Source organism: Gymnoscopelus microlampas, assembly GCF_963454915.1.
Source record: "Gymnoscopelus microlampas genome assembly, chromosome: 19".
In the NCBI taxonomy this organism is placed as follows: domain Eukaryota; kingdom Metazoa; phylum Chordata; class Actinopteri; order Myctophiformes; family Myctophidae; genus Gymnoscopelus; species Gymnoscopelus microlampas.
Genome location: NC_139956.1, coordinates 30,336,458 through 30,364,346, shown reverse-complemented (window position 1 = coordinate 30,364,346; position 27,889 = coordinate 30,336,458). Strand labels below are relative to the sequence as shown.

Sequence of the window (27,889 nt, the reverse complement as noted above, 5' to 3'; positions counted from 1 at the left end):
GCACTATATACAGCACTGAGTTGATGAATCAAGGCATTTTCTTTGAGCCAATCTCACATATATATATATATTTTTTTTAAATATACTCCCAATTAGTATTAAATCCAAATATGTCTTTGGCAGTGAGTGCCATATCATTACTCCTAGCCATTAGCCCAGCTCCCAGTCTCCTGGCAGTAACCCAAACCCAAGCCCACCCACCATTAGCCCCGAGCATTTCCCCTAACTCCGTCTGCAGCCCTGTGGCTATAGCGTCGAACCCTGTACTGTAAGCGCCATAAACCCGAGGTTGATCGCTGAGAGACAACAAGTTTGCTCCGGTGCCACATGTTTTAGCGTGCCAGCAATTAAGTGTCTTTCACACACTGATGAAGTGGCGCTAATTAACCAAGTGCCGGCTGATGAGTGCTCAACTACGAGGTGGAAAGGAAGCTCAACAGGTTTGGAGTGCAAACGAGCCCTGGCAGTTTCCCTGTTTCATCATCTGGTGATTTTGCTAATCAGGAACCCTTTGCGCAGAAACACCAACAGAAAATGTCTTCCTTGAAATAACCATGAAATGTGCCATGTTTGATTATTGGAAATGATTTAACCATGTTTTATTCATGACGATGATTTAATTGTGTTGCTGTTTCGTTCATTTTTGGTGCTGCAATGTTATAACAGTGTTGATGCTTTAAATGACTGCTGATCATGTGTTTTGTTGGCTTAATTTACCGAATTAATTGACATTTCTTAAATGTGTTCACTTTGCGCACAGCTACCATAAGTTGATCGTTTTAGATACCTAAATAATTCATAAACATGTTTAACTTGCTAGCTGATTAAAAACCTCTCATATTAAACCCAAGGTAACTAGAATGCTGTTAACCATGTCTAACCAGCCGAGCCAGACCACAAAAACCTCCTGTCCAACCTAAAGCTGCTTTTTAAAGTACATAACCTGCTAAACCTTTGCCATGTTGCCCTTTTCTCCTAACCTCTAACCTTTCAACTTCCAGATCTCTTTGTAACCTCTCTGAATTTGTCTTCTCCAAATTCTCTTAAAGGGAACTTTGATAGTGAGCGCCTGGCTATTGCTAGACAAAGAATTCCATACCGACTCGGTCGGGTAGTTGACGAGTGGCTACTCGACAAAGGTAATAAAATCCCTTTAACTCCACTAATGATCTAACCGTCTAACCTACCGTTAACCACAGCTCTGGGGGAGGTGCAGTGCCACGCAACGGGGTGGATAACGTCGGCTCGTTTACCATGCGTCCCCTCATATTTAACCACATGAACCCTAGCGAACATTCGGCAAACATAGCCGATGTACAAGCTCACAATGCGCCGCAACACGACGCAATGTCAGCTTGTAGATTGGCTATTTTCAGCAAAGAGATTTAATGCAGAGGGCGGAAAAAAAGGAGCAGACCAAGTATAGAGCCCCGGTTAATGAAGTATATAGGGTTTAAGTGGTTAACAACCTTGACTGTGATTGGCCGCTCACCCACTCGCCATTTCCCCCTCAGGCAATTCTGGTAAACAACCTAGTTAATAAAAAAGAAACATTGTCGACTTATTATCCACAAACCGTACGTGCTACGGTACAAGACTTAATTCCCATTTCAAGACTAAAGTAAGCATCTTGAATCTACAACCTGCACAGTAATTGGCAATTTACTGTGCCAGTTTGGAACGTAAGCCTGATTATCACAGTCACATAGAACGGCACCTTAACTGGGGCTGCACCTCTCCAGAGTCTTAACCCCCCAATAACCAACATAACCTCCCAGTAACCTGGCAAGTTGTAAATAGAGTATTGATTTCGTCTGCTTATATCTTCCTGTGTCTGTTGTTTTGATGAATGTGAACTTGCATAAATTATGATTACATTCAATTATTCATACCCCCCTCCCCTCCCCCAAAGAACAATATATATAACTTTATTACTGCATATTTGCAGTAAAATAACGAGCCCCAATTGAAAGTCATTAAAAGTTAAAGGGACTGTGTTTGCTCAGTAATGACTATGTATTTTTGCATTATGTGGGCATCGCTTTCTGCCCGACAGGAAGCACAACTAACACTTGAGTTTTTATTTTTTTTCCAAAATGTGATCCTGTCAAAGTGATGATTATTTAACCCTTTGAGTGCCAAACGTCCCAACCTCCTTGTCTTCTTCGTCTTGTGCTGTGTTTGTGCTGCTGAAGGTGGTTGATTCTTTAAAAAAAAACACAAGCGAATGAAAAAATCTGAGATGACATCAGTAGGTACTTGCAGTAGGTGTGTATGGTAGGTGCCGCGACCTATTTAACTGGTTTGCAAATGAGGGAGAAGGGTAACCACTGGTTGCCTACTATAAGACCATGGGCAATATTTATCTTGGATAGAAAAGTAATTGACTTGACGTTTTGGTGTAGATTGTATTGTATCTTCAACCACAAGACTTGGCGTGAGGTCTGCATTTTGTATTCAGTTTGCGCAGTCAGTAAGAGAGTTGTAATGAAATTTAAATCCTTTAAATTACAGGCATTAGCTCATTACCTTAGGGCAGACTTACTTTTAGATCGCATTGTGAATACCAATTACACAGGGGAAGAATTCAAAGACGGAATTTGTCACCAAGAGCTAAATTAAGTATTCATGTGACAGTGGAATGGGATAAACGGGTGACTCACATGTTTATTTCATGAAAACAACACAACCGGCACATTCATTTAAGTGACTTCACTGGGGAAATAACTCCTGCTGAGAGAGCTTAAGACACAAAACAGAATTTAAAAAAAGGCTTTTGAGATGAAGGTTCAATTATGGATTGAACCAATAAAAATTAACTTACCCACCATATGAAATGTTTTGTGTAATAGTATGAACATCTTGGAAAATGAGCATGAAATTGGATGATTTTCCCTTTGTCATATCGTTTGAAATGACAGCAGTGCAACACAAGTGAAACCCCTTGTAGGTTTCATAGCTTTTTATAAAACATTCTATACAAGCATGGGCTTAGATCGGGGTCACTGTTCATGAAATTGGTGGGTATTTTGTTTAGTTTATGATAATGGCAGGGCTGATCTTGGTTCAAAAAGCAAGGTCTCACAAATATGCCATGAGAACATCAAAGGCAAGGCGTTGTTGAAACAGCATTTCCGCCACTATGCACATATACAGTATGCATGCTCAGTAGTCTATCTATGCAGACCATCGCGTTATTCTATGCCGACAATTGTGTTATTCGCAGAGAGGGGGGGGGGCATGGGTACAAGAGGACGAGGAAGTAGTGGACTTTGCCAGGCTCAAAGGGTTAAAGTTATATCTATTGCTTTGATGTGGAACCAGATAAAGCTCAACCGTGAGCTCTAAGCAGAATCTAACCACCTAACAGCAAATCAAACCTCGCCCCCACAATAACCACTGAGGGCTTCTCCCCTGAAATCCCTCCGTCGACCCCAACCTGAGCCCACATTACTGTTACCATGCCGTGGGTCATCACGTTAGAAAGCCCTCAGTTCTAACCATGTTATAAACAAGATTAACGTTTGAGCACAATTCGACCATGATGTCAAATTTTGGAAGAACTTGGACAGGCTGCGCCGATCGTAAAAAAATAAATAGCTAACTAAGTTCTAACCCCTTCTAAATGGAGAAAAAAAACTGATTAGAGAAATTATTCTGCCCCCAGACTCCCATTCTCGCCATTCCCATAATACAAAACTCAGAGGGTTAAACCTTTTTTGTAACTAAATACCAAATTTAAAAGTTCTACCTACTTTGTGACAATTTTGGGCAATAAACTCCAAAATCCTATTTCTGTAACTGTTTTCTCTTGGAAAACAGTTAAAAGAACAGTCAAAGAAATGGAATAAGGTCCCTTTAACATTTATTGTTTTCACTTCAGAGGAACTGAAATTGTGTTTGGAACGTGGTAATGTTTACAGTTGCACTGTATGTCATCTGCTGTGAAGGTTCAATGGTGTTTGCCTCATTATGGTGGATGTGCTGTATGAGTGCTGCAGTGAGAGAGTGGGGAACGTTTTCTGTGTACTAAAGCTATACAACATCTGACCTGGTCCTTTCCCTTTAATGTTCCAGGCTGTGTGGAAACTACACAACAAAATCCAGAGCTTGAATTGAACTCTGGGGAGTGTAAAAAATAACGGAACCCTCGCGGGTTCATTTTATACGCCGTCAAGAGTTAACGCTCCGGATTTTATTGTGTAGGCCTACATGAGGATTTGCTCTCCAAGTTATTCCATGGTGGTTGCCTGGTGATCGTATTACTGCAGTGCCCCAGAGGGCACTCACATGCCTCAGAGCCCTTTGACCAGAGTGAACGCAAAACATCAGCCCCCGTGGGTCTCCTCTACCTTTTTCCAATTTGCGTTTCTGTAGCGTTTAGTCGATTCCATAAGAGCCCGGCGAGCGTGTGGGCAACAGACGGGTCCCGCACCGCTTTTGGGTCCCATCGGTGCAATAACAATGCCGTAGAGAACGACTGAGAGCTTTTGACTAATGTGCTGCTGACGTTCATGTGTGGAATTTACTGGACGCAAACAAAGGAAGAAGAGTAATCGCTCGCAAAATGTGCGTTATGCTCCGCAGTACGGTGCAGTGCAAAAGGCTGGAGAGCCGGGCGTTCGTTCAGGGCCTCTCGGCTCTATCCCTCCTTCTCCTCTCAAGAATTTGAGGCAGATCAGAGTGAACATCCCTGGCCCCTCTCCGTTCCTGCTGACTAAATCCAAAATGGCAGCCATTATAGGGACCCAATAGAGGGGAAAAATAAGAGTCCCAAAAGTTTTTAACAGCTCAGTCCCAAGCTTAAACTCGTTCAGATGTGGCCTGTTTTCCTCGCCTCTCCCTCTCTCCCCCCTTGTGATGGATCTGTCATCCTAAATCCTCTCCGTCTCTCTCTCTCTGTCTCTCTCTAGCTCTGTTTATCCCCTTGTCCTACCCTTCTCTTTTTCCCCGTCTTCCCTTCTTTGTACCTCCTCTCTGTCATTTTCTTCCACCGCCCCTGCCAGTTGTCTTCCAAAACTTGGCAGGCGTCGGCCCTCTCTTTAGAGACGACAAGAGTGACACGCAGATTCCTGATTTCACTGGGGAACGCCGCCGCGAAAATAAATAAATAAATAACCGTCAAGAATTGACTTCTCTCGGTCGCTCCCTTTTAAGAGATAAGCGTACAGCTCTTATCCAAAGATGTATACAGTCTGGGGGTGCCTTAAAACTACTTGAGGCCCTCGGGTTACTGACATTTTGAAGCTCCTGCAAAACTGCGCACACATAGTGATGGTGCGAATAATCGGTTTGTGAAAATGACATGGACTATCTTACTGAAAGTTTAATAAAAATCACTCTATGAATGTCGAGGAATGAATAATGGTTAATGGCATTCTACACATTACAGAGAAAGGCTATTTAATTCCTTTTTCCAATTAAGCACCATGGCTTTCGCCTGTGATGTCGATTCTAAAAACGAATCCCTTATTTTATATAACTAGGGTGTCGAGTGCATTTAATTGACAAGCGTGTCGACAAGATCCAAGTTTGTGCCTCCCTTCACTCCCTTTGCCTTCACTGCTCTTTGCTCCTGCAAAAGCAAACAGTCCTCCATCCTGAACCTCAGCAGACGTACTGTAGCCCTTCCAATGCTAGTCTGCTCCATTGGCTCACTAGGCCATGCAGAGACTTGGTGGTCTGCTTCAGCCGCTGTTCAACATTGCTGCTTGAAGGCCTGCATGCTGGGCCTACTTGTGACCCATTAAAACTGGGAACGCATCTGTGTAACCACTGTAATCCTTATTTTATACTTTGGCTATTAAAAAATAGCAGTAATATAAGCTCATAGCGGGGCACTGAGTGCCGCGCTATGAGCTTGTAGATCTGCTATTTTCTAATAATCATGAATTATTTTGCAAATCTTTGAATATATATATTTTTTTTTAAACGTCATTTTTTAACTCAAATCTTTGCTTCTAGGGGGTCCCTGGAACAACATATTTTGAGATGGGGGTCCGCGGCCAAATACATGTCATTTTGGGGGTCCTTGACATGAAAAAGTTTGAGAACCACTGATTACCACTGATACGTTTAAAAAAAAACAGTAGGATTTAGAAGACATTTGTAGAATCCCCAGAAGCAAAGATTTGAGCTGCAAATGTTTGCTTTAAAAAAAAAACATGATGTTTCAGAAAATAGTACTGTAAACAAGCTCATAGCGTGGCACTCGGTGCCCCGCTATGAGCTTGTATATCTGCTATTTTTGAATAGCCAAAGTATAAGATAATGGTTAAAGTGGTTAAAATGTAAAATGACAGATGCTTTCCCGGTCTTAAACAATAATAGTTTCACTACACTGTTTAATCTGTTTTATTTGTTCTTTCTGAGCACCTCTAAGATGTGAACACATCTTTCACACACTGAAAACTCAGCTACTGCCAAACTTAAAATTGCTTACATGCGAACATGGGAGGTAGATATAGAGGAACACTCACAGAAAACAAGGCTCACCTGAGAGAGACCCTGGTTTGGGTTTTCCCAGGTCTGGGTGCATCTCTTTGCAATTCCAGACACAATTCCAGCCATGCCCAGTGAGATCATGTATTGCTGACATGTTCTCTGACATCCAACCTCATAACAAGAGTGAGAGTAAGTCCACTCTGATCCCTTCCTTCGTCAGCTTAAGACTGACGCGATGTGAATCAAGTCAATGTAAAGATGCGACACGGCATGACATTTCATGTCCATGCCCCGAGTGATGTGAACAGAACCATGAGGCGCAATCACGCGAGTTGAAAAAAGTTAGACTCGCGTGACATTTCATGTGAATAGACCAACATCCAACGCTGGCACGATCAAATTCGCGAAATGTCACTTCAGTAGAGCATGTCGAGTCCTGCAGCTTTTTGTTTTTGTTTTTTTTCCCTTTTGCACTTGAATACTTATAATTGCTGTTTTCATGGAAAGCGGGGGGGATACGGGGGAAGAAACAATGCCGTGTTTGCGACATGCTTGCTCATCAGCAGAAAAAAAAGTGCCTTGGAGATAGATATTGCCTCGCTTGCCAGAATGATGAGATGCTTTTGCTGGGTTATTTCATGGTCCCCTACCATGAAATGGCCTAGAACAGCACCATCACAGCTGGAGTGAATAAAGAGAGAGAAAAGGAGGCTTGTCCCCAGCTACCCGTTACGCTATTATTATCCATCTGTCTCAGCGAGAACGCCCTCCTTCAGACCCACAGACGGAGGTAAGCCATGCCCTGTCACACCGCGGGTCTGCTGTGTTGCGTCTACAGTCCCGTAGAGTCAAACTGCCTGGGGCCCTTTGCTCCCCCCCATCTCCACTGTGCTATTGTATACCAGTGGTTGCCAAACTTTGTTGGTCGTGACCCAAAAGAGAGATTTGATGTCTTCCCGGGACCCAAACTAGTGAAAATAGCCGATCTACTTGTAGATCGGCTATTTTCACTACTTCTAAGATGCATTTTTAATGGAATTTAGGTGTTTTTTTTTCAATCTTATATATATTTTTAAATAAGAAGTAAAAATAGGGATAAAAACCCATAACATTTTTATTTTAATTTTAATTATATTAATTGTTATTATTTTACCCAATTGCGACCTACAAATGGGTCCCTGTTTAGGAACCACTACTGTATACTGTATGTGTAGCAGTAGCTTCACATTGCATTTGGCTCTTTACCAACTTTGTCAAGCACAATTACTTCATAGTGTTGTGCCCAGTCCAACCTAAACTTCTGGGAAGTAAAAAAAGGAAAAAAAGAAAGGCAAGTCACTCTTAATTACCAAAGAGTGCCTTGCACTGAGGAGATAAGTTGCACACACCGTAATCAGCTTTCCGTTTTCAGCCACCCTTCTTTCAGTTCTTTTTCTTTTTTGCCTCTTTCACTCCTGCCCCATTATATTTCCTTTTGAAAAAAAAGGCTGGGTGGGCCCTGTTTTGTTGAGTTAGATACGGTAGAGAACTATGCAAGACACGCTCCATATAACCCCACATGCAAAAACACTGCAGGCTGGCTGTCAATCACGCCACAAAGTAGTGTATTGGCGGAGGTGAATCCCAGGCAAAGCCGCCCACCAGGTTTGCTAAAACATTTCAGATAGCGGGGCTCCTCGCCGTCATCATGTCACTCCCACTCTGCACGAGATAACGGGCAGAGGGAGGAGGAGAAAGGGAGAGGCGTAATAGGCTCTATGCACAGTAGCCATATTGTAAAGACATTCACAGGTCTTAATTAATTGATACTAATTAAGGCTCTGTTCCATCCTGGTCCAACAGAGTCAGGGTGCTGATATTGTGCATGTTGGCCGAGCCCTCAGAACCGAGAGGTAGCAGACTAGCAGCGAAGCACATTGGACGTGGTGGCCGTTCATAGATACTGCAGCTTATTACGGCTGGGGCCAGACACATGAACGAGCGAAAACGGTTTCGACCAATGGGCTCGACTCACGAGCTTGCAAACGAGCTTGCGCACAGGGTTGCGCACGGAGGTGACACTGTTGCGCGTGCGAGATGACGCGCAAGGGGTGAAAAGGGAGTACGCGCTGGGTGAGCAACTCCATATAATGGGCAGGGATTTCCGGTGCCCTCTCTATTATTTTTAACTCTATGTTGTTGGTTCACTGGAAACACTCTGCTACAGCAGTGGGTAGCAAATTGGGTTCCAGGGACCCTCATGGTTTCTTGAGGGGGTTCCAAATGGCCCCTTACGGGTGTGTAACTCTGAGAGTGTACACTCTCAGAGTTATGGGGGTCGCTTGAAATTAAAAAGTTTGAGAACCACTGTGCTACACTAAATGGAACTTTAACACTAACATGTAAGCTGATGAATGGCTACTCTCTTCTGATTGGCTGAAGATTTGAAAATGTATTTTCTGTTTATTAAAGAGCTGGAGAGACAGGGAGACTGACTGAACAAACACTCTATAGCAATGTGATTTTGTCCAATCTGTATGGTAGAGTAATACAATATAACTAATGTAATTGGGGTGGTTGAGACATTACGATTGTGTCAAAGGTCATGTCTCACCTAGACACAGGGTCTGACACGAATTTTGACCTGATGGCTAAGATTCGATTTATCCCCATAGCAAGCAGGCAGGCTCTATTAGATCAATGGTAGCAATGTCAGCACTGGCACAGCCACAGGAAACCGGTTTTAAATCCGGGGTAGAAGAGTGAAGTTAAATAGTGCAGCTTTAACCTTTTAACAAAAAAAAACGTTTTGTTTTCACCCAAAAATAATGATTAATTAATACTTTAATTAGTATCATTGGTAACAACTGTAAATGAGGTAATTAAGAATGCGGCCCAATTTCTTTCCAATATGGCTGCTGTGCATAGCCTATTGCAGTGGTTTTCAACCCTTTTCATATTGGTCCATTATTTATTCGGCATTTGAGCCACGGACCAGACCGGATGAGATTTAGCCTCTCAGACCCAAAATTTTGAAAATGTTGTTATAGTTGGATAAGATTTTGTCCACAATTCCATGCTGTATTGATGTTGGTACCATAGGAGAGATAACAGGCAAACATTGATCAAAAGAACAATTCTTCTACAATCTGTATTTGTGTAGACTTTTTGTAAATTAAGTAATGTTCCACAATAATTTAACTCTTGAGAGCGTAAAATGGAACCCTTACGGGTCCATTTGGTTCCATTTTACGGTCTCAAGAGTTAAATACCTACTTAATAAGGGTCCATTTGGTTAGCAACTCTACATCTTTTAGCTGGGGACCACCTAGAACCCCCTCAAGCACCACTGGTGGTCTCCGGACCACTTGTTGAGAACCACTGGCCTATTGGAAGGGATGTGGAGTCCCCCATCGCTCCCCGCTCCTCCTGGTGGTTGGGCTCGGGGGTGGCGAGGTGCAGCGAGCCCACCGCACCGCTGCCATTATACCTCAGCCTCCGACAGGCAATCTGTGCATTAGGCAGCCGAGCGTGGCCCAGGCCCGACCCACTCCTACCGACTCCGCTCGCCTCAGCCAGTAATTACCAGCCAGAGCTCCTATCTGATGCTAGACATCTCTGCCTGTCTCTGATGTGAAGTGTGTGTGTGTGTGTGTGTGTGTGTGTGTGTGTGTGTGTGTGTGTGTGTGTGTGTGTGTGTGTGTGTGTGTGTGTGTGTGTGTGTGTGTGTGTGTGTGTGTGTGTGTGTGTGTGTGTGTGTGTGTGTGTGTGTGTGTGTGTGCATGCAGTATCTATGTATGTATGCATATACATACATACAGGTACATGCATACATACATACATACATACTGTATATGACAGACAGACAGACAGACAGATATACCATACAGAATGTAGTTACTTAGTTAGTTAGTTAGTTAGTTAGTTAGTTAGCCATTGGATTTGTTTTGTCGCCTGGTCGATCATCTGAGCTCTTAAGTCTTGATCAGCAGCAGAGAGTGCGTTAATATGGCGGGCTGACAGGCCTCATGTTGAAACGGCGAGGCTTCCAGTGTATGATTAGCTGAATTTAGCTCGTCGTACGAGACAACAAGGGTGAGAGTGAGACGTGTGACTCACTCTGGGCGGTGGATTCCTCCTACGTGCATTTAGCACTTCAGTTCGCCTTTCTACCTCTCTTTCGTTTTTCTCCGTTTTTTCTTTCACCAACTCCCTCCCCTGACGTCGTCTGATTTCCTCCACTCACTCACTCACTCCCACCTCTCTCTCTCTCTCTCTCTCGATCTGGCTCGCTTATCTTACCCCCTGTATCTTGTCTCTGGCCTCTTTTTCACTGTGTTTTATCTTTTCTTCTCTCTCTCTCTCCCCCCTCATCCCCTCCGTGCCCCAACTCCGTCTCTTTGACACGCTATCCTCGTTCGCTGCGCTTCGTCCCCGTCCCACTCGTCTGTCACCCTCTCTTCGCTCCTGTCATTTCACATGTTCCCGTCGTCTCAGTCCCTGTCCAAACTCCTCTTTATTAATTGTCTCCCTTGGTTGCGCTCGCCGCACAGGGAATGGATGATCCCATCGCTGACCTATGGCATTGTCGCTCCCGATTCAGCTAACCTGGACGAGCGGAGGGGCTCTCGCCGAGCCAGAAAGGTGCCTGCGCCTGGCGGTGGTTCCCAACAAACCAAAGCCCATCTATATTGTTATTTCAGTGTCACGTGCAGCACTCGCTGCTGAATGCCCTTGGCGAGGGCTTGATATATTATTTAGAGAACTAATAAATCAAATTACAAAGTGTTTCCCTTATTCATTGCTGTTTCATTGCTGTTTTCCAACCTGGAAACCATCGACTCAGAAACTTGAAAAGGAAAGAGAACGAGACGAGGGCTACTTTACGTAACGTTAACAATGCCTCGGTATTGCTGTGATTACAGTCTAGCAGTTCAGGCCGTGTCAACATCCTCCTCTTCCAAGACGCCCGCTGATGGGCGAGGAAAAATGACAGGCCCGCGTGCATGCGTGTGATGGCGAGCCGGAGGAGCTCAAGGCCCCCGCCCGTATCTCGAGGGATATTGATTACCCGCCTGCCAACGGGGGCCCCCCAATGCATTCTCACCGTGCATGAGAGATAGGAAAACAACACCACCACCACCAGCACCACATGAAGAGAGAGTCAGACACGGCAGGCTTCATTACCGCATCCTCTCCGGGGCGAGGAAATCGAAGCCCTGGTAGCCAATGAGCCCCCGCCTAGACCAACCCGTCCCTCAAGTGATCCGGTGATTGCAGAGCCGTAGTGCTTTGAAGATCCACCGCGACTGCCGTAGTGTTTTTTTTCTTCTCTTGAACTGAACGGCCCCGTTTTAGCACCGTGGAGAACCGACAATCATCCTCCGCATACATGCCTGCGTTTTCTCCCAGGCCATAGGGTGGGAGTAGGGATTTTCCGAATCGTCCTCACCACCCCGCCGCGCCGATGCACCTCCGGGGGCTCCTGAAGGAAAACCTTTGAAACACTAGAGTGGATCAAATCCCCAGACGTCACACAAGCTCTGATGTTTAAGTTTCCTCGCAGGCCCAGAGATTAACATAACTCCGTGTTTAGCTACGTATAACATACGTAGCTATAGCCGCCATAATATATTATATTATGCCAGGCCGTCTGTGTGCGCTTCCGTGCATCTCCGCCCCTTGTAGCTCTGGTTTCACTCTCCGGGCTTCTAGCCGCATGTCAACACCTCACTTTGACAGTGTTATTTTTACCCGCCATTGTAGCGGTAGAGGCGATGATGCTGTGCATCTCTGCTGCTCCCATTGTGTTCCTCACAGATTCCCACTCGGGAACACACTTATGTAAGAATATAGATTATGTCAACTGAAAACAGGGGTAAAATACAGTGGTAGAAAAAGTACTGCATATCTTTACTTAAGTAAAAGTATCAATACTGCAACGTAGAAATACTCTGCTACAAGTAAAAGTCCGGAATTCAAAATGTACTTGAGTAAAAAGTACAAAAGTATTGGTATCTAAATGTACAACATTAGAAAGTACTCATTATGCAGAATGTACCATTTCACAAGTTTTCAACTGTATAAAATATCTTCTGAATAAAATCTTCTGATCCAGAAGATCCTGTAGATCGGCTATTTTCAAATGGCCAAAATATATATTGGGCTTAAATGGGTAAGATATGTATTGTAAGAATAATCCAAATCTACAAAGTGACTAGTAGAGACACATAATTGTAGTATTGTAGTCGAGTAAAACATTCTGCTTCTGAGATGTAGTGGAGTCAAATTATTGAAAATTGGAAATCCACTCCACTAAATACATTGTAATTACGTACAGCACTTGAGTAAATGTACTTAGTTACTTTACACAACTGTAGGAATTGATATGTTATGCCAACTGAAACAGACAGTGCAGGATGGGAGAGGTTGGTAAAATATAGATACTATAGCAGCCAGTGTGTGAATGGATTCATTCTTTTTCTTTTTCCTTTATTTATTCAGGGAAGCCCATTGAGAGCCAGCTCTCTTTTTCAAGGATGCCCTGATTACATACAAATACATATAATGAAAAACTAACAAACATTTGAACTACATTAAAACAAATCAGAGATGCAAATAAATACAGCGTTACATTGGAGACCAATCGAACCAGTTTCAGAGAGTCCTGAAGTTTGTTCCATTTGTGTGGAGCATAAATACATGAAAGTCTTTCCTTTGTTCACTGTTCATACGTGCAGGCAGACAGACAGACTGACAGGCGTATTGATCAACAGACAGGCTGGTCTTTAAACGACAGCTAGACAGACTTACATACATCACTGTCAGCTTTGGCAGATCAATAAGATAAATAAACTCAGTGGGAGACGCGAGCCGCACACAGAGGCGGTGGGAGTCTGCACTCGAGCTCATGCTACACACAGGAGGGCCTCATTGCGGAGGCGACGCTCATCACCGCCTCTGCGGCGCAGTTAATTAAGGCGCCGTGCGTGGCCGGGAATGGCACTTATAATGAGCACAGGCCGGCTGTCACCCTGCTGTCACCCTGCACCTACTGCACCTCAACTCTCCTAGCCCAGCGCCCCCACCACCACCACTTCCACAACCAACATTTCAGCCTCGGCTTCAGTCCATTAAGGGCCAATCACCATGATACCCCATGGTGACGAGCGTGAGAGAGAGAGGGCGAGATACACAGCCCGCAGGCACCCGGACCCCTAAATTGGTCCAACACACCCTCATCAATGTGCAGCCCTCGAAGCCTTGTGCACGTGTGCCTTGGACATATATATACTGTACGCGCGCACGCACGGACGCACACACACATAGACACACAGTTATGGTAAAAGCATTAAAATCCAATGTAAATCCCAGCACACTCGCAGGCAGCTTGAAAAGGCCACCTGTCACACACAAAAAGGTCATTCCGTTGACACATTCCATAGGTTATTACATACAGCAACATCTCCCCCCCCACACACACACACAGAAATGCAAACACACACACCAGACCCAGACCCCTCGGCCTCATCCCGGCTCTCATATCCCACTGTCATATAAAGCTCTCTGACTACTTGTCATGCAGACCCTCCCCACAGCCATGCGGTCTCTCCTCTACCGCGACCCCCACCTTCATCTCCATCACCCTAGGCCTCCAAATTGGCTCTAAAACCGAACGTCACTTTTGATTTGACCTGGCGGGGCCCCGAAACAATAACTTCATCAGAGCCTGTTAGACTCTAATCCTGAATGGACAGCCACAAAAAAACAAACACTGATCTCTCTGCGTATCAACCCTCCCAACACACACACACACACACACACACACACACACACACACACACACACACACACACACACACACACCCCTCCCATGACTAGTGTAGAGGGCACCTTCCTCTGTCTATGTCACGGTGTCTCTCTCAACCTTTATCACTCTATCTTTATCTCCCTTCCTGTCTGTATGACTCTTTTTCAATCTGTCTCTGTCTCTTTCAGTCTCTTTCTCTCTCTCTCTCTCTCTCCCTCCCTCTCTCTCTCTCTCTCTCTCTCTCTCTCTCTCTCTCTCTCTCTCTCTCTCTCTCTCTCTCTCTCTCTCTCACTCCATTCCTCTCTTTCTCATCCTCTAACTCTATCAGACGGACACATGAGGAAAATGCGTATGGGGGCTTTGGAGTCCAAAGACCCACAACATAAATAATTGTATTCCTGTGCCATCTTGACATGCTACACAGTACGGTCGTTTTTTTCGCTCTCAGAGTTATTAACAGTAAGGGTTTTGACAGCGTAGGATTTAAGTAGATAGATTTAGATAGATTCTGCACATTCGTAAATACATAAAGGAAGATGTCAGCGCATATCAATGCATATGTGCAAAGCACGCATGCTTTTCGCGGTATTAAACGCCCTGCCCGGCACCATAATCATAATCCACTTGTCAATATGGCTTACTTATGGCCCGTCTTGGCACAGAGTATAATAACCCGGATACCGATACACTTAACTCCTCCGGAGTCCTGTCTGAGCGGATCATCTTCTGACTCGGAATCGCTGTTTTCGTACGCCGGGGAGGATCGTGAGCATTTGTATGGGAACTTGAGCCGCCATCGGCCACCGGTAAGCCAAGAGGGCCCCCAATCTAGCTCGGGAATATGGATGGAATTTGTCCTCCACTGTGCCCAGCGTGTGCCCTCTCCCCCTCAGAACTGGAGAACAAGATGGGGGCTGCCTAGGACTGTTCTTCTGAAATGGGAGACCCTCTGGGCTGCTGCGTGTGCGTGCGCGTGTGTGCGTGTGTGCGTGTGTGTGCGTGTGTGCGTGTGTGCGTGTGTGTGTGTGTGTGTGTGTGTGTGTGTGCGTGTGCGTGTGCGTGCGTGTGCGTGTGTGTGAGTGTGTGTTTCTGCGTCCTCTGTTCAAGGGCACTGAGGAAGTGATACAGTACATTAGCAATGTGTGCGGTGGGCTGAGTCTGTGCAGGGAGTGGGTTAAAGTTTGTGTGTGCATTCGAATGTATGTGTTTGTGCGTCAATGTTGACTGTTTACCTATTACATACACACACACACACACACATACACACACAAACACAAGTGAACTCCTCTTGTTTTCCTCGCTGATGTCCGCAGTTTGACAAACGGCTTCTGGCCTTCCATGCGACCCCGTTCACACTTTATGGTGCCATCACCATCCATCGAAAACATGCTTAGTGGGGCGATAATAGAGTGAGACAGAGCTCTTATGTCAACAGTGCATATGCCAGACATTAAGTCCCAGCATTACGAAGTTAGGGGAACGGGAAGTGAGTCCCCTGTGGGCCCCTGATGGGGCCTAATGATCTGATAATGGCATGACACATGTAATGGGCCGTCTCAATGGGAAGGATTTATCTCGGGCCACGTTCTGCGGTAAACTTTCGCGCGCACACATAGACGCGCACGCATGCCGAGCCGTATAGCACACATACTCGGCATACCACCCACGCATATTCACCCTGGGACACGGCTGACATACGTGTGCATTTAATAAACATTATTCACTGATGTGCGCAGCCATGCAACGGCACGGGACAGAGCACCCGTTCAGACCCACAATAAATCATCATTTCGGTGATAGAGCACCCCTCTCATTTCTCTTAATTGAAAACAAATGGGAGACTGGCCCCCGGTGTCTTGTCTTCTGACGGGTTGAAAGACTGTCCTGTGCTGCTCAGAAACCCCATAGCACACTCAAAACATACACGTTTCAATGGAAAAGAAAATCATGGTATCATATGTCATCGTTAGACACAAATACATACAGTGCTGTACATGTTATAGCATGCGTATGCATACACATGCATGTCCTTGACCATGAATATACACACACACACACACACACACACACACACACTAAGCCCAGAGGGGTCTCCCATTTCATTAGAGGTATGACATCACAGTGATCTATCTGCTTTCCCCTCCCTCCCTCCCTCCCTCTCTCTCTCTCTCTCTCTCTCTCTCTCTCTCTCTCTCTCTCTCTCTCTCTCCCAGATGCATACATTAGTGAAGTATCTCTTTTCAAACACAAAACCACTCCCCTGCATCCCTTCAGGCATTGATTAAACCATAAAAAAAAACTCTCCTGCTCTCCCCCTCGTGAGCAATTACCTCACCAAGTCTGTTTTTAACCCACTCACCCCAATGGTTCATCTCCTCTGGTGTCCTCTGAGAAGGAGGAGGAGGGGGAGGAAGAACTTTGTTCTTTTAAGAAAAATGGACGTCAGCTAAAGAAAACACGAGGAGAAAAACAACAACACCTGTCACACCTTACCCAACTCCCACTGACTCTGGTAACACATTAATATTGGTCCCTGGTTAAATGGCCGACCCGCTGCCCCCCTTCATCCATTCCTCCATCCATCCATCCATCTATCTATCCAGATGTATGGTAATAGCCACAGGATGAGGACCCATACTGAATAAAACATTTCCTTATTTTTCTTGTTTGGATGGAAGGAGGGGGGGGGGGGGTTGTTTCCAACCTGAGGTACTTCATCATGGTGCAGCTCAGGTGCATTGTGGGGTCAGTGACACAGTCCTAGCATCATTCTAATGTATTCCATCTCCGGGCCAAATGAGATGCGTTGTGCCGTGCACCCTCAGTCTCGGGGTCAGCCTTATTGTGGCTCCCCACTGCAATCTATTTGACTGCCAGATTCGGGCGTATAGGGTTTCCGAGAAACTGCCACGTGCTTGGCCACGTAATAACGGCCGTGCCAGCAAGAACGCCATGGAGGTGCCAATGTCCCTAACGTGTTACCAGAGGATAATCCTGTATGACTGAAATGGTCCCCGTTCTCTCCCCTGCTGTTCCCCCATGTTTTTTTTGTTTTTTTAACTCTGCGTGTGCCGGCCGTGCCTGATGCCATTGCACTGTGACTGACAATGTATTCCCTGCCCTCTCTTTCTCTCTCTTTTCTGTCCTTCCATTCTCCTTTCCTCTTTTTATTCTGTCCCTTGTGCCCTCCCCCCTACCCCTCCTCCCCTATTCTTTCCCTTATGACTTCCCTCACCCCCTCCCCTCTCGCCTTCGCCATACTTCTCTCTCTGCCCCGCCCACCCTTCCCTTCGGGCTCCACTCCGCGTCCTCTCTTTTTCTCCTTCCGGCACGTGCAGGTCGACAGCTGACCATCTTCAACAGCCAGGCGTTCATCAAGATCGGCGGGGGTGGGGAGAAGGGGCGCCACTTCCAGGGCCAGATCTCAGGCCTGTACTACAACGGGCTGCAGGTGCTGAAGCTGGCCGCCGAGGGCGACCCCAACGTCCAGGCCCAGGGCAACCTGCGGCTGGTGGGCGACGTGCCCTCGGTGCTCACCACCGACACCACCTCCACCACCCCGCTGGCCGACATGTCCACCACCATCATGGAGACCACCACCACCATGGCCACCACCACCACCCGCAAGCAGCGCTCCCCCACCATGCGGGACAGTGTCACACAGGTGAGACGCGGGGCGTGGAGAGGCTTTTCTAGGGTGGTAGTTCTCAAAGTATTTTTTGGGCCAAGGACCCAAAATGACCCATCTGAAAATCTTTCGTGCCAGGGACCCCCAGAAGCGAAGAGTTGTGTTTTCTAAATTGTTCAAAATTAGCAGATGTACAAGGTCGCAGCACGGCACGAACGTGCTGCGCCCTGGTATAGTACATCTGCTATTTTTGAAAAGCCAATGTATAAGATATGGATAAAGGCGTTAAAATTATTGTGATGCTGTGTTAACAAATTTTGCTGGGGACCTCCTGGAACCCGGACCCCACCTTGAGAACCACTGTTCTAGGGCATTGCAGTTGGTCCTGTCCGTCTGTCTGTAAGCAAAGTAACTCGAGCACGGAGAGGGCCGAATTTTCATGGAACATGGTGGGAATGATCAATAGGCTACCCCGAAGAGATGATTAACTTTGGGGTTGAAAAGGTAAAAGGGTCATGGCCATAATCAAGTGACACATAAGTACATAATTGGTCACATCTCAGGAATGGAGACACGCAGAACAAGAGATGGTAGTGTAGGCAGGATTTTCATCTCTAGGCACATTTTTAAATCATAGATTGTGGGTGTGAGTCAAGGCTGCAGTAGCCAGTGAGTGAAGGTACAATGAAGAAAACAGATGCTCCTCATTTCAGGAGGAGATCTACGGTCTTCGTTTTTAAGGCACGAAGATATAGATATTTTTATTTCACTTGATGTTGCCCTGAAATGTAACATCTATAGCTCTCTCCGTTGTGCAGCTGACATTTTTATTCCGACGTCAAAAGGACCAAGAACAATATCTGGGGGGATGAAAAAGCACATCCGCTGATAACCGAATGGCCCTCACCGCACAAATCCATACGCGTTTCATCGTATCTCAGCCGCAAGGTCAGATGGTCACATGCTACAGTATTCCATGTGAGCCCACTCCAGTCGCAGCCCTCTCAGACTGACATTCAAACCTCTTCAAACACAGCCAGCAGCCCTGAGAGGTAGTTGGATAACACACTCTTTGCGGCGTGTCCCATTAGTCCAATCAAGGCTGGTGTGTTGATTTCGCTCGCCTCGAGACATGATGTCGGCGAGGTAGCAATTACAAGACGCCCAAACGGATCAACAAAGCTGGACAGATGTTAGACGAAGAACAACACAATAAAATGGGGGAAATTCTTCGTGAATATACTTATTTGAGCCCTTCTGCACACGCGTCGTGAACGGCTGTGATTTATAGCCCGATGATTACCCACCCACTTTACGGAGGCACCCACCACTGCCGTCCCCCATAAACAGCAATTAGCTAACAGTAGGGGAGCAGTGTTGTCACGCACACTGGTACAAGGAAAAGGCAGGTCGCCCCAGCCCACTAGTCTAATAATAAGCTATTATAACAGGCTCAGTGTCCTTCAGAAGGAATTTTCTTTCCCACCTATATCATGCCCCGTACCGGCTATTAATTAAATGGAGGCTGTGTTGTGCAAAAACAGCAAGAACAACACTATACCATTAGCGCGCTAGGTCCTTGAGGGAAGAGGGCTGCCTAACAGCATCACATATTGCAGCAAGTATTTCTGCAGCACTATTCACTGCTACTCAGTAAGTAAATATTTAGTATCGATGGCATTTCAAATGCATTCCAGGTGGTTTCGTGAAGAGCAGAGGGTGTTATTCAAAGCTTGCTTTGTTAAAAAGGCTGCCTGTTTTAGATTTCCCAGCACGCTCTCACAGTTTTGCCAGGTCCCAATTAACAGACTCCTTTTTCTCAATCTGTTTTTTAGAACTCGTTTGGTATAGCACTCCCCACTCCCCCTTACCTTCTAGTCGATAAGTCGCCGAGACACTTACACTGGTCTCAGGCAGACAAGCACGATTAGACTTAGAACAGGAATGTATTTTAGACCATCTCTCCCCTTTTATTTATTTATTTTTTGAATCCCCTCTCAGTCTCGTGCCTCTATCTTCCCTCACTTGAAAGCCCTGTAGTATCTCGTTCATTTCAGAAGAGCGCGGCGGTGCTAATTACTGAGCTAAAAGCCTCTTTGAATGATTGGGAGAAGTGGACAAAGTGCAGTGGGAGGGGGGTTGATGAGCAACGCTCCACACTGCTTTGGAAGCACAAATCGAGGTCATGTTGGTTTCAGGTGTACTCAGTGGTGGAAAACGTACTCTCATTTTTTACTTTCAATTCAGAATTGACTTGGGTAAAGGACAAAGGTATTGGCATCAAAATGTACTTAAAGTACCAAAAGTAGAAAGTACATTGTGCAGAATGTATTAAATGTATAGAAATCTGAAGGGGGTTTAAGTGATCAGTTATATAGAATTGTTTGTTCAGTAACAGGAGTCTCCCAGTCTCTCCACCTCTCAATGAATGTTCAAGTCGGGATACCAATTCTATCCAATCAGGAGAGTGAACTTATAAAGGATTTAAGTGAAATCGTTAAATATGAAACAAACTAAAACAAATTAAGATAGAACTGGAACATTACAAATAAAATGATAAAATGTATTACTGAACAAACAACTCTCGATAGCAATTACTTGAGGAATGTTAACTTTATAACAAAACAAACAAAGACACAAATTGTTTTTTGTTTTTTTTTAACAAACAAACACATGTCACTTTAATACACCACCTTTAACACATTGCACATTAGGAACAATTGAAGTGTAGCACGCACTGCTTTGAATCTTGCTTATATTAAACTCATAATTATAAGAGACGAAAATCTCTTCATCATGTTTTATCTCTGTCATTATCAAAGTACACATTGTTAGGTTTATTTTTGCCTTGTTAACACTGAAAGTGCTCTGGTCCCAGATGGCAGCATTGAGTAGAAGAGGAGAGGGAGGGAGAAAAGCACTCCATTGTTCCAAAGCCTTGTATGATGCTATGGGAACACTTAGAGACCAGTGTTGCCATGTCCGCTTATTATAAGCGCCTCTGGGCTTGTTTTTCAGTGAAGTTGCTTGTAAATATTGGTAGTTGCGGGTTGCGTTTTTTTGGGCTTGTTTCTAAAGTGTAGTAGCTGATTTGAGATTGTTTCCTAATGTTGTTTAAACCAGTGGTTCTCAAACATTTTCATAGTAAGGACCCCCAGATTAAAATGTATTTGTCCGCAGACCCCCCCCCCATCTGAAAATATTTTGTGCCAGGGACCCCCCATACAAGATTTGTGTTATATTCCAAAATTTCCCCCCCCCAAAAAAATCTATTTTTGAAAATGTCTCTCTTTTTGAAAATAGCAGATCTACACGATGCGACACGTTATGAGCTTGTAGATCGGCTATTTTCAAATAGCCACAGCCTAGTCTTTTGGGCTTGTTTTCGTGGTTGCTTATTTCTCTCGCAAAATCTGGCAATAGCTTTACTGTTAGAGACTTCAGGGACCTTCAAAGCTCCATTACATACGACGGTGCCGATCCACTTACCCTCGTGGACACACATGGGTCCTCGGACGACGACATCATGTCTTGTGGTTTAGTCTTTCTCTCTCGTCTCCTCTGGGGGAAAAACTAGGGGGGGAGAAAAAGCAAACATGCGATCGATGTAACCTGACTCTGAGATGTCACATGTGGCCCGTCATGTTGTGCTCGATATCATATCTCCGGACTCCGGTTCTCCTTTCCGTAAACAGCGCGTGATAATGAGCGCGCGCGGCAGCGCTCTGTGCCGTGGCCGTTTGATGAATTACCCATAACTCTGCCTATATAGGATACCAAAGGACTCTTCCATCCATCCTGCCTTGCACTAGTGTTGATGTTACCGTCTGACATTAATGCGCAGTGCCAAAGTCGTAAAAAAAAAGAGGCATTTAAGTGATTTTTATTGCCAACGACACATTTTTCCACTTGTATATACAACAGCCATTTCTTCATTATGCACCTAGCACAGCATACTGCATCACCATAATAGCCCCAAATACCATTAGGAGTATACGCATGTGAGAATGAACAAAGATTAGCAATGAATCACCCGATTAAATGCTTTTATGAGTGTAGTGTTGCTATTCAGCTGTACACATAATCATGTATCTTTTAGCTGGCTATCACCCAACCCTGCTCTCTTTTGTTGTTGTTCTTTTAAGTGCTTCATCAATGACTCAGTGAGCTGTCCTGCATTCTGTACAATGAACACAAACACAGGTGTCGTTTCAGAAAAAACACTAGGGGGTGTCACAGAAGTGACCACTTAACCCATTAAGACCTGAAGCCGATACTACAAATGTCTTCTAAATCCCAACAGTATTCTGAAAATACGTATGTTTCTATATCAGTGGTGCTGAAACGTTTTCATGTCAAGGACCCCCAACATTATATGTATTTGGCCGCGGACCCCCATCTCAAAATATTTTGTTCCAGGGACCCCCAGAAGTAAAGATTCAAGTTAAAAATGTTCCTTTTAAAACAATATATGTTCAAAGATTTGCACACATTTTCAAAAATTGCAGATCTACAAGCTCGTATGAGCTTGTATATCTGCTATTTTTGAATAGCCAAAGTGTAAAATAATGCTTTTTAGCTCAAATCAAAAAGTGACACAGATGCGTTCATGGTTCATCTTAGGGGTTAAGCCCTACTTAAAAAATTAAGAAAGTAGCCAATACGAGCCAGCTCTCCACGCATTGCAATGCGACGTGTTGTGGGCTTGTACAGTAGATCTGCTCAGTTTGCTATAAAGAAATAATAGAATTTGCTTTCTGTTTCATACTTGGTTTCATACTTGGCTTGGTGTGGATATTTCCAAAAATAGTCAATGGACTAAATATGACTCTGTAGATATACTGTACAGATGCTAAGGAACAAAACACAAATGTTGCATTTTTCTTCTCCCTCTCGTTCAAAAGAGCTTACTGTGTATGTATGCAGATATACTATACGGTCCGTTGGGTAGTTAATAATCTATCGCGTGGAGCCTCTGGCGTAATCTTTATGCCAACATACATTAGAGAGAAAAACAGGGCGATGATAGCATTAAATAACACAGAGGGGGGGGGGGGGGGGGGGGCGGGGGTGGAAGTGGAGGGCTGCTGCAAGCAAGCGGAAGCACAAATTTACATTTCTCTAAAAGCTACCTGCCGTGCTGCACTTTGATCATAGTGTGCTTTGATGGTTAGAATTCAATTTTTACCTTTTTTGAATGAGTGTGTCTGCATGTGCATGTCTCTTTACTTTACCTTCACCCCCTGACACTTTTTTATCATAATATATTTTTCAACATAATTGAAACATAATGTTTTTCCATGCAAGAGAAGAAGTCATCACGTCTCTTAGCCCAATCCCACTTTAGGTTCTGTATTTTTTTTGGGGGGGGTTGCACACTAACAGTAAATTCTGGATTGATACGTTAACTCTCTCTCAAAGTTAAAATGAGCACTTGGATTTTACCGTGTATATACTGTATAAAGCCTCAAACCGCAAGTTATGCTTCCTAGGACCAGTCCAGTGATCTCTGGGTCATGTGGATGAATAGGGTCTATTTATAAGCCAGTGGTAGAATGTAACTAAACACATTTACTCAAGTACTGTACTTAAGTAAAATTCTGTGGTACATTTACTTCGAAAATAGCCGATCTACAAGCTAATACATTGCGACCCGTTGTGAGCTTGTAGATCGCCATTTTTAAAAAAAAGTTTGACATATCTTACAAAAGTATACTTTGGTACTGTAAGTGTATTGTGATACCAAAAAACAATACTTTTGTACTTTTACTCATGTCAAATTTTTAATACAGGCATTTTACTTGTAACAGAGTAGGCCTATTTATATATTGTGCTATTGCTACTTTTACATACAGTACAAGTAAAATTATCTGCCTACCTCTTCCACCGCTATACTGCTTGGAGACTGGTAAGATCAAACTTTTGGTTTTACCAAAAATACCTTCAATGCACACAGCCATTTCCCAGCCCACTCTGTTGGTTTTGTTTTATGGCGTAGGTACTGGGGGGCGAACTGTTTTGAAGAGCAAACCACTGAAACGCACTAGATTTCTTGTGCCAGCAGGCCAAGGAAGTAATTCCCAAAATATTTGTTCACAGACACAACCACCATGAATTCATAATCTCAGATCCATCATCCCGCCATCCCTCTAGCTCTGGTCCAGAGTGTTAGCGAGTTCTCGCTAACGCTCTGCCAGGCGCGGTGCTATTCCCTTAGATCAAAACCTCCACTATACCGCGAGGTCTCCAACTGTAGTAAAAGAAAACGATTTCGCTACTCAGCGAAACAAAGACTGTTTTGGGTTGTTGAAATACTATTCTCCATGGTGGGAAAGCTAGGTCTCAGGACCCCGCCTTCACTGTATAATACACTTTTGGAGCAGAAAACTAAATACAGTATGTCCGACAGACAGAGATTATTTGATTTACTCAACTGCGCCTTCTACAGATCTGGTCAATATAAATTACCATTGACCAGATCAATAAATAAAAAATCATAAATGCCATCATCAATATGACATCAGAAGCTACACGCCGGAAAGTCACGCCATTACAAGACCCAATCTTGTTTTGTCGTAGCCCAAGCTGCTGAAATTAAATTATTTAAACAGTTCTACATCCTTAATAACATACCTTCTTTGCCATGTGCCATTTATTGATGAAAGTGTTAGCTAATTGAAAGGATAATTGAAAGGACTTGGTGTTAAAAACGCCTCCTGGAATATCTTTTCATTTTTAGAGTGCATCTTCAAAGAAACTCATCAGGACACATTTTTCTATTTAGTCTGTGACAGCGAGGTTCCTTGTGCTGGATAGAAGTGAAGTATAACGGTGTTGTCGGGCAGAAACATCGTATATCGTCTCTGGCGGGTGTAAACCTATTATGTCCAAAACTGTTACTTTTCAGGATTCAAATTCAAAAACAGCAAAAGTAGCAGATCTACCAGCTCAACGCGTGTCGCTTCGCATTGGCGCTTTGACCTTGTACAGTAGATCTGCTACTTTTGATGCTTTTGTGTGACGTATGATCAAGTAGGGCATTCATTTACGAAAAAAACACAAAGAGTAAAAATATGGAGATAAGAGGTTTCTGCCCGACAACAACAATTTCAACGTTTTTTCATCATATTAGAGTGTCGTGCAAAAGTACCAAAAATAGCAACAAGAGCTTGTGACCAAATAATAACTACAGTACATTGGAACACACCTTTTTTTTTAATTTTCTCAAAAGTAACGGTTTTGGACATACAAGGTTTCTACCCGATGCTGACAATAAGTGGAGCACCACAGTACATTATTCACTCTGAAAGCCCTCTCAGTGCAGCCGTTTTCTCAGATGGAGGCGTGGCCAAAGTGGGACTCTTTGGCGATTGGTTCATACTAGGGTTTTCACCAACTAGTCGACTGGTCGACCAGTATAACCTTTAGTCGACCTTGTTGGTACTAGTCCAATAGTTGATTTTTTTTTGCATTATTTTAATGCCATTACTATTATTATTATCCTCCTGCCTTAATTTTTTATCAAAAGGGGGTCAAAAGTATGCCCAATAATAGCCTATTATTTTTTGTTAGGAGGATAATAATAATAGTAATGGCATTAAAACAATGGCAATGTTTATTTATTTATTTTTAATAAAGGTAATTTTGACTAGTCGACTACCACTGGGTCACATTAGTCGACCAGTAAAAATCTCTAGTCGTGAAAGCCCTAGTTCATATTGGATCATCCCCATCCCCATTGGGACGGTTAGATTTTCAAACCGAGAAAACACCGCCTTCAGCAGTGTCACCAGACCACTGAATCATCGGCAGAATATTTTTGTTAATGGGTGGCACATGCACACGCACGCACGCACACACGCACGCACGCACGCACGCACGCACGCACGCACGCACGCACGCACACACGCACGCACGCACGCACACACACACACACACACACACAATTAGAATCAAATGCACAGTCTGGATTAATGATAGAGAGAAAACTCAATGTGCCGGTCCTGTGGGCAAGTCATCGGGCTCAAATCAATTACGCTGATAAAAGCCTCCATGTATTCCATCAGATAATGGAATACATCATCTGATGTATACATCCCCCCACCCACCCACCCACACACACGCACACGCGCACACACACACACACACACACACACACACACACACACACACACACACACACACACACACACACACACACACACACTCTCCAGTAATAACCTGAGGCTGAGGATCAGTGGAAGAAGATATGAGTGTACAAAACTCCTCGCCCATTCTGTTGAAACAACTTTGTCAGAGTTCATCTACTTTCATTTCCAGGCCCTTGTTACTGAAATGCATTGACTTGTAAAATGTGTACAGGATGAAGGCATCATGTCCGTGTTGCTTCATATCAAGGGCGCAACATCACAGAGCTCCGTTTGATATATAAAAAGAAAAAATGCCACCGTTTTTCCTTTTTCTCCTCTGTAAATATAGCTATTTGTGTTGATGACATGTATTAAATGTGTTAGTATTGTATGCTGTTTGATGAATGGAAACAAGTCCCCAGGACTTTTTTTGTGTTATCCTTTTAGTGCTTTACTCTAACTCCGTGCTGTTTACATGTTTTAATAATAAAGTATTCAACCAATCAATCAAAAAGCAATATATACTTCTTTGTATATAAATTGCGAAAATAGCCGATCTACAAGCTTGTAAAGCTGCTATTTTTGCTATTTTATCTCTATTTAAAATAAGTTGCAAATGTTTTAAAACGTTGCCCAAATTATGGATGAACGGGATTAATGTGGTTAACCTCAATCTTTACTTAAATTGATTAATTGAATAAATATCAAGCACATCAGATAGTCCACATTTATCAAAAAGAAATGCATGTATTCAGTCTGCCCAGAAGCAGGGATAAAACATATCCCCTCCAGCCATAATGATTTATGACTATATAATATGAAAAGCAGAGGCATGGATCGACCCCCATCCCCTCCAGGAAATCAAACCCGGTTTAGAGAGATTTTTTTTGCCAGAACTCACTCATAGCTCTCTCTCTCTCTCTCTCCCCTGCATGCTATCTTTTTTCTCCTCTCCAGAACACGGATGACCTATTGGTAGCTTCGGCCGAGTGTCCAAGCGATGATGAGGATTTGGAGGAGTGTGAGCCAGGAAATGGTGAGTCAGCTCAGGGGGTTCTGGGTTCCGCGTATACTCGGGTTCCACAAACTCAGCAGAAATGCAAAACGTCCTACTGTAGCACGCTCTGTCTCTCTCTGTAACCCCCCCCCCCGCTGCTTTTATTTGACACCGTGCGACCCCGTGACCCCTCCATATGCAGCACCGATTGGTTCAGACGTGCGCCCTGCAGCTCTCAGCCCCCGGTTTCCAGAGTTGTTTCCAAAGCAAGTCCGGTCCGGTCAAGTGCGGAATTAAGCCAAGCTTCCGCTGTACGTGTGCAATGTTTTGGCATTCGCCCAGCTGTTGCACCGATCACCGCCTCATTTTTTTAACGAGGCCGGACAGGTTCAGCGTGGAGCACGGCTCGTTCCATACGGCTCGCAGCTGCGGGCTGCCCAGCCCGGCCCCGGCCCGGGTGTGGGGAGGTGTTCTGAGGCAATGGGTTGGTCAAATAACGTTTCGACGGCCAGGTACGGCGGGGGCCAACAATTTCTACCACTTGTCACTGTGGTTTGTAGGTCGTATATTAATGGCGGGCAAACATCTGAGCACTGCCAAGAAACAGTAACAAATTCAATATTACGAATTACAATATCCCCATGGCGTGCCAAGAACTGTGCATAGAATGCCAGTATCAGAACACGGTGCGAGACGTAAGGTCGAAAGCACTTTAGGTTCATCAGAGAAACGGTAAAGGATATGAATACAGATGAAAACAAGGGAGGAAAAGGCACATTTACAACCTTAGCTCATCATAACAAAGCAGTGCGTGTTTTAATGAAGATTAAAAGATTGAAGAAATGCCCCAAAGCTACAAACCTTCATAAAATGATACAAGTATAACGTTAATTTAGTTTTCC

General features: G+C 44.4%; 1 protein-coding gene across 5 annotated transcripts in view; it reads left to right on the top strand.

Moving 5' to 3' along the window:
* nrxn2b (neurexin 2b) overlaps positions 1-27,889 on the top strand; it is an 884,672-nt gene that overhangs the window by 840,865 nt on the left and 15,918 nt on the right. For 4 of the 5 annotated variants that reach the window (XM_084043029.1, XM_084043031.1, XM_084043030.1 and 1 more), the window contains 3 exons: positions 1,050-1,139; positions 17,572-17,897; positions 26,948-27,026. In XM_084043029.1, coding sequence (XP_083899155.1) covers positions 1,050-1,139; positions 17,572-17,897; positions 26,948-27,026 — 495 coding nt within the window. The remainder of the gene's footprint in view (positions 1-1,049; positions 1,140-17,571; positions 17,898-26,947; positions 27,027-27,889) is intronic. The other variant, XM_084043033.1, reaches the window with a different exon arrangement.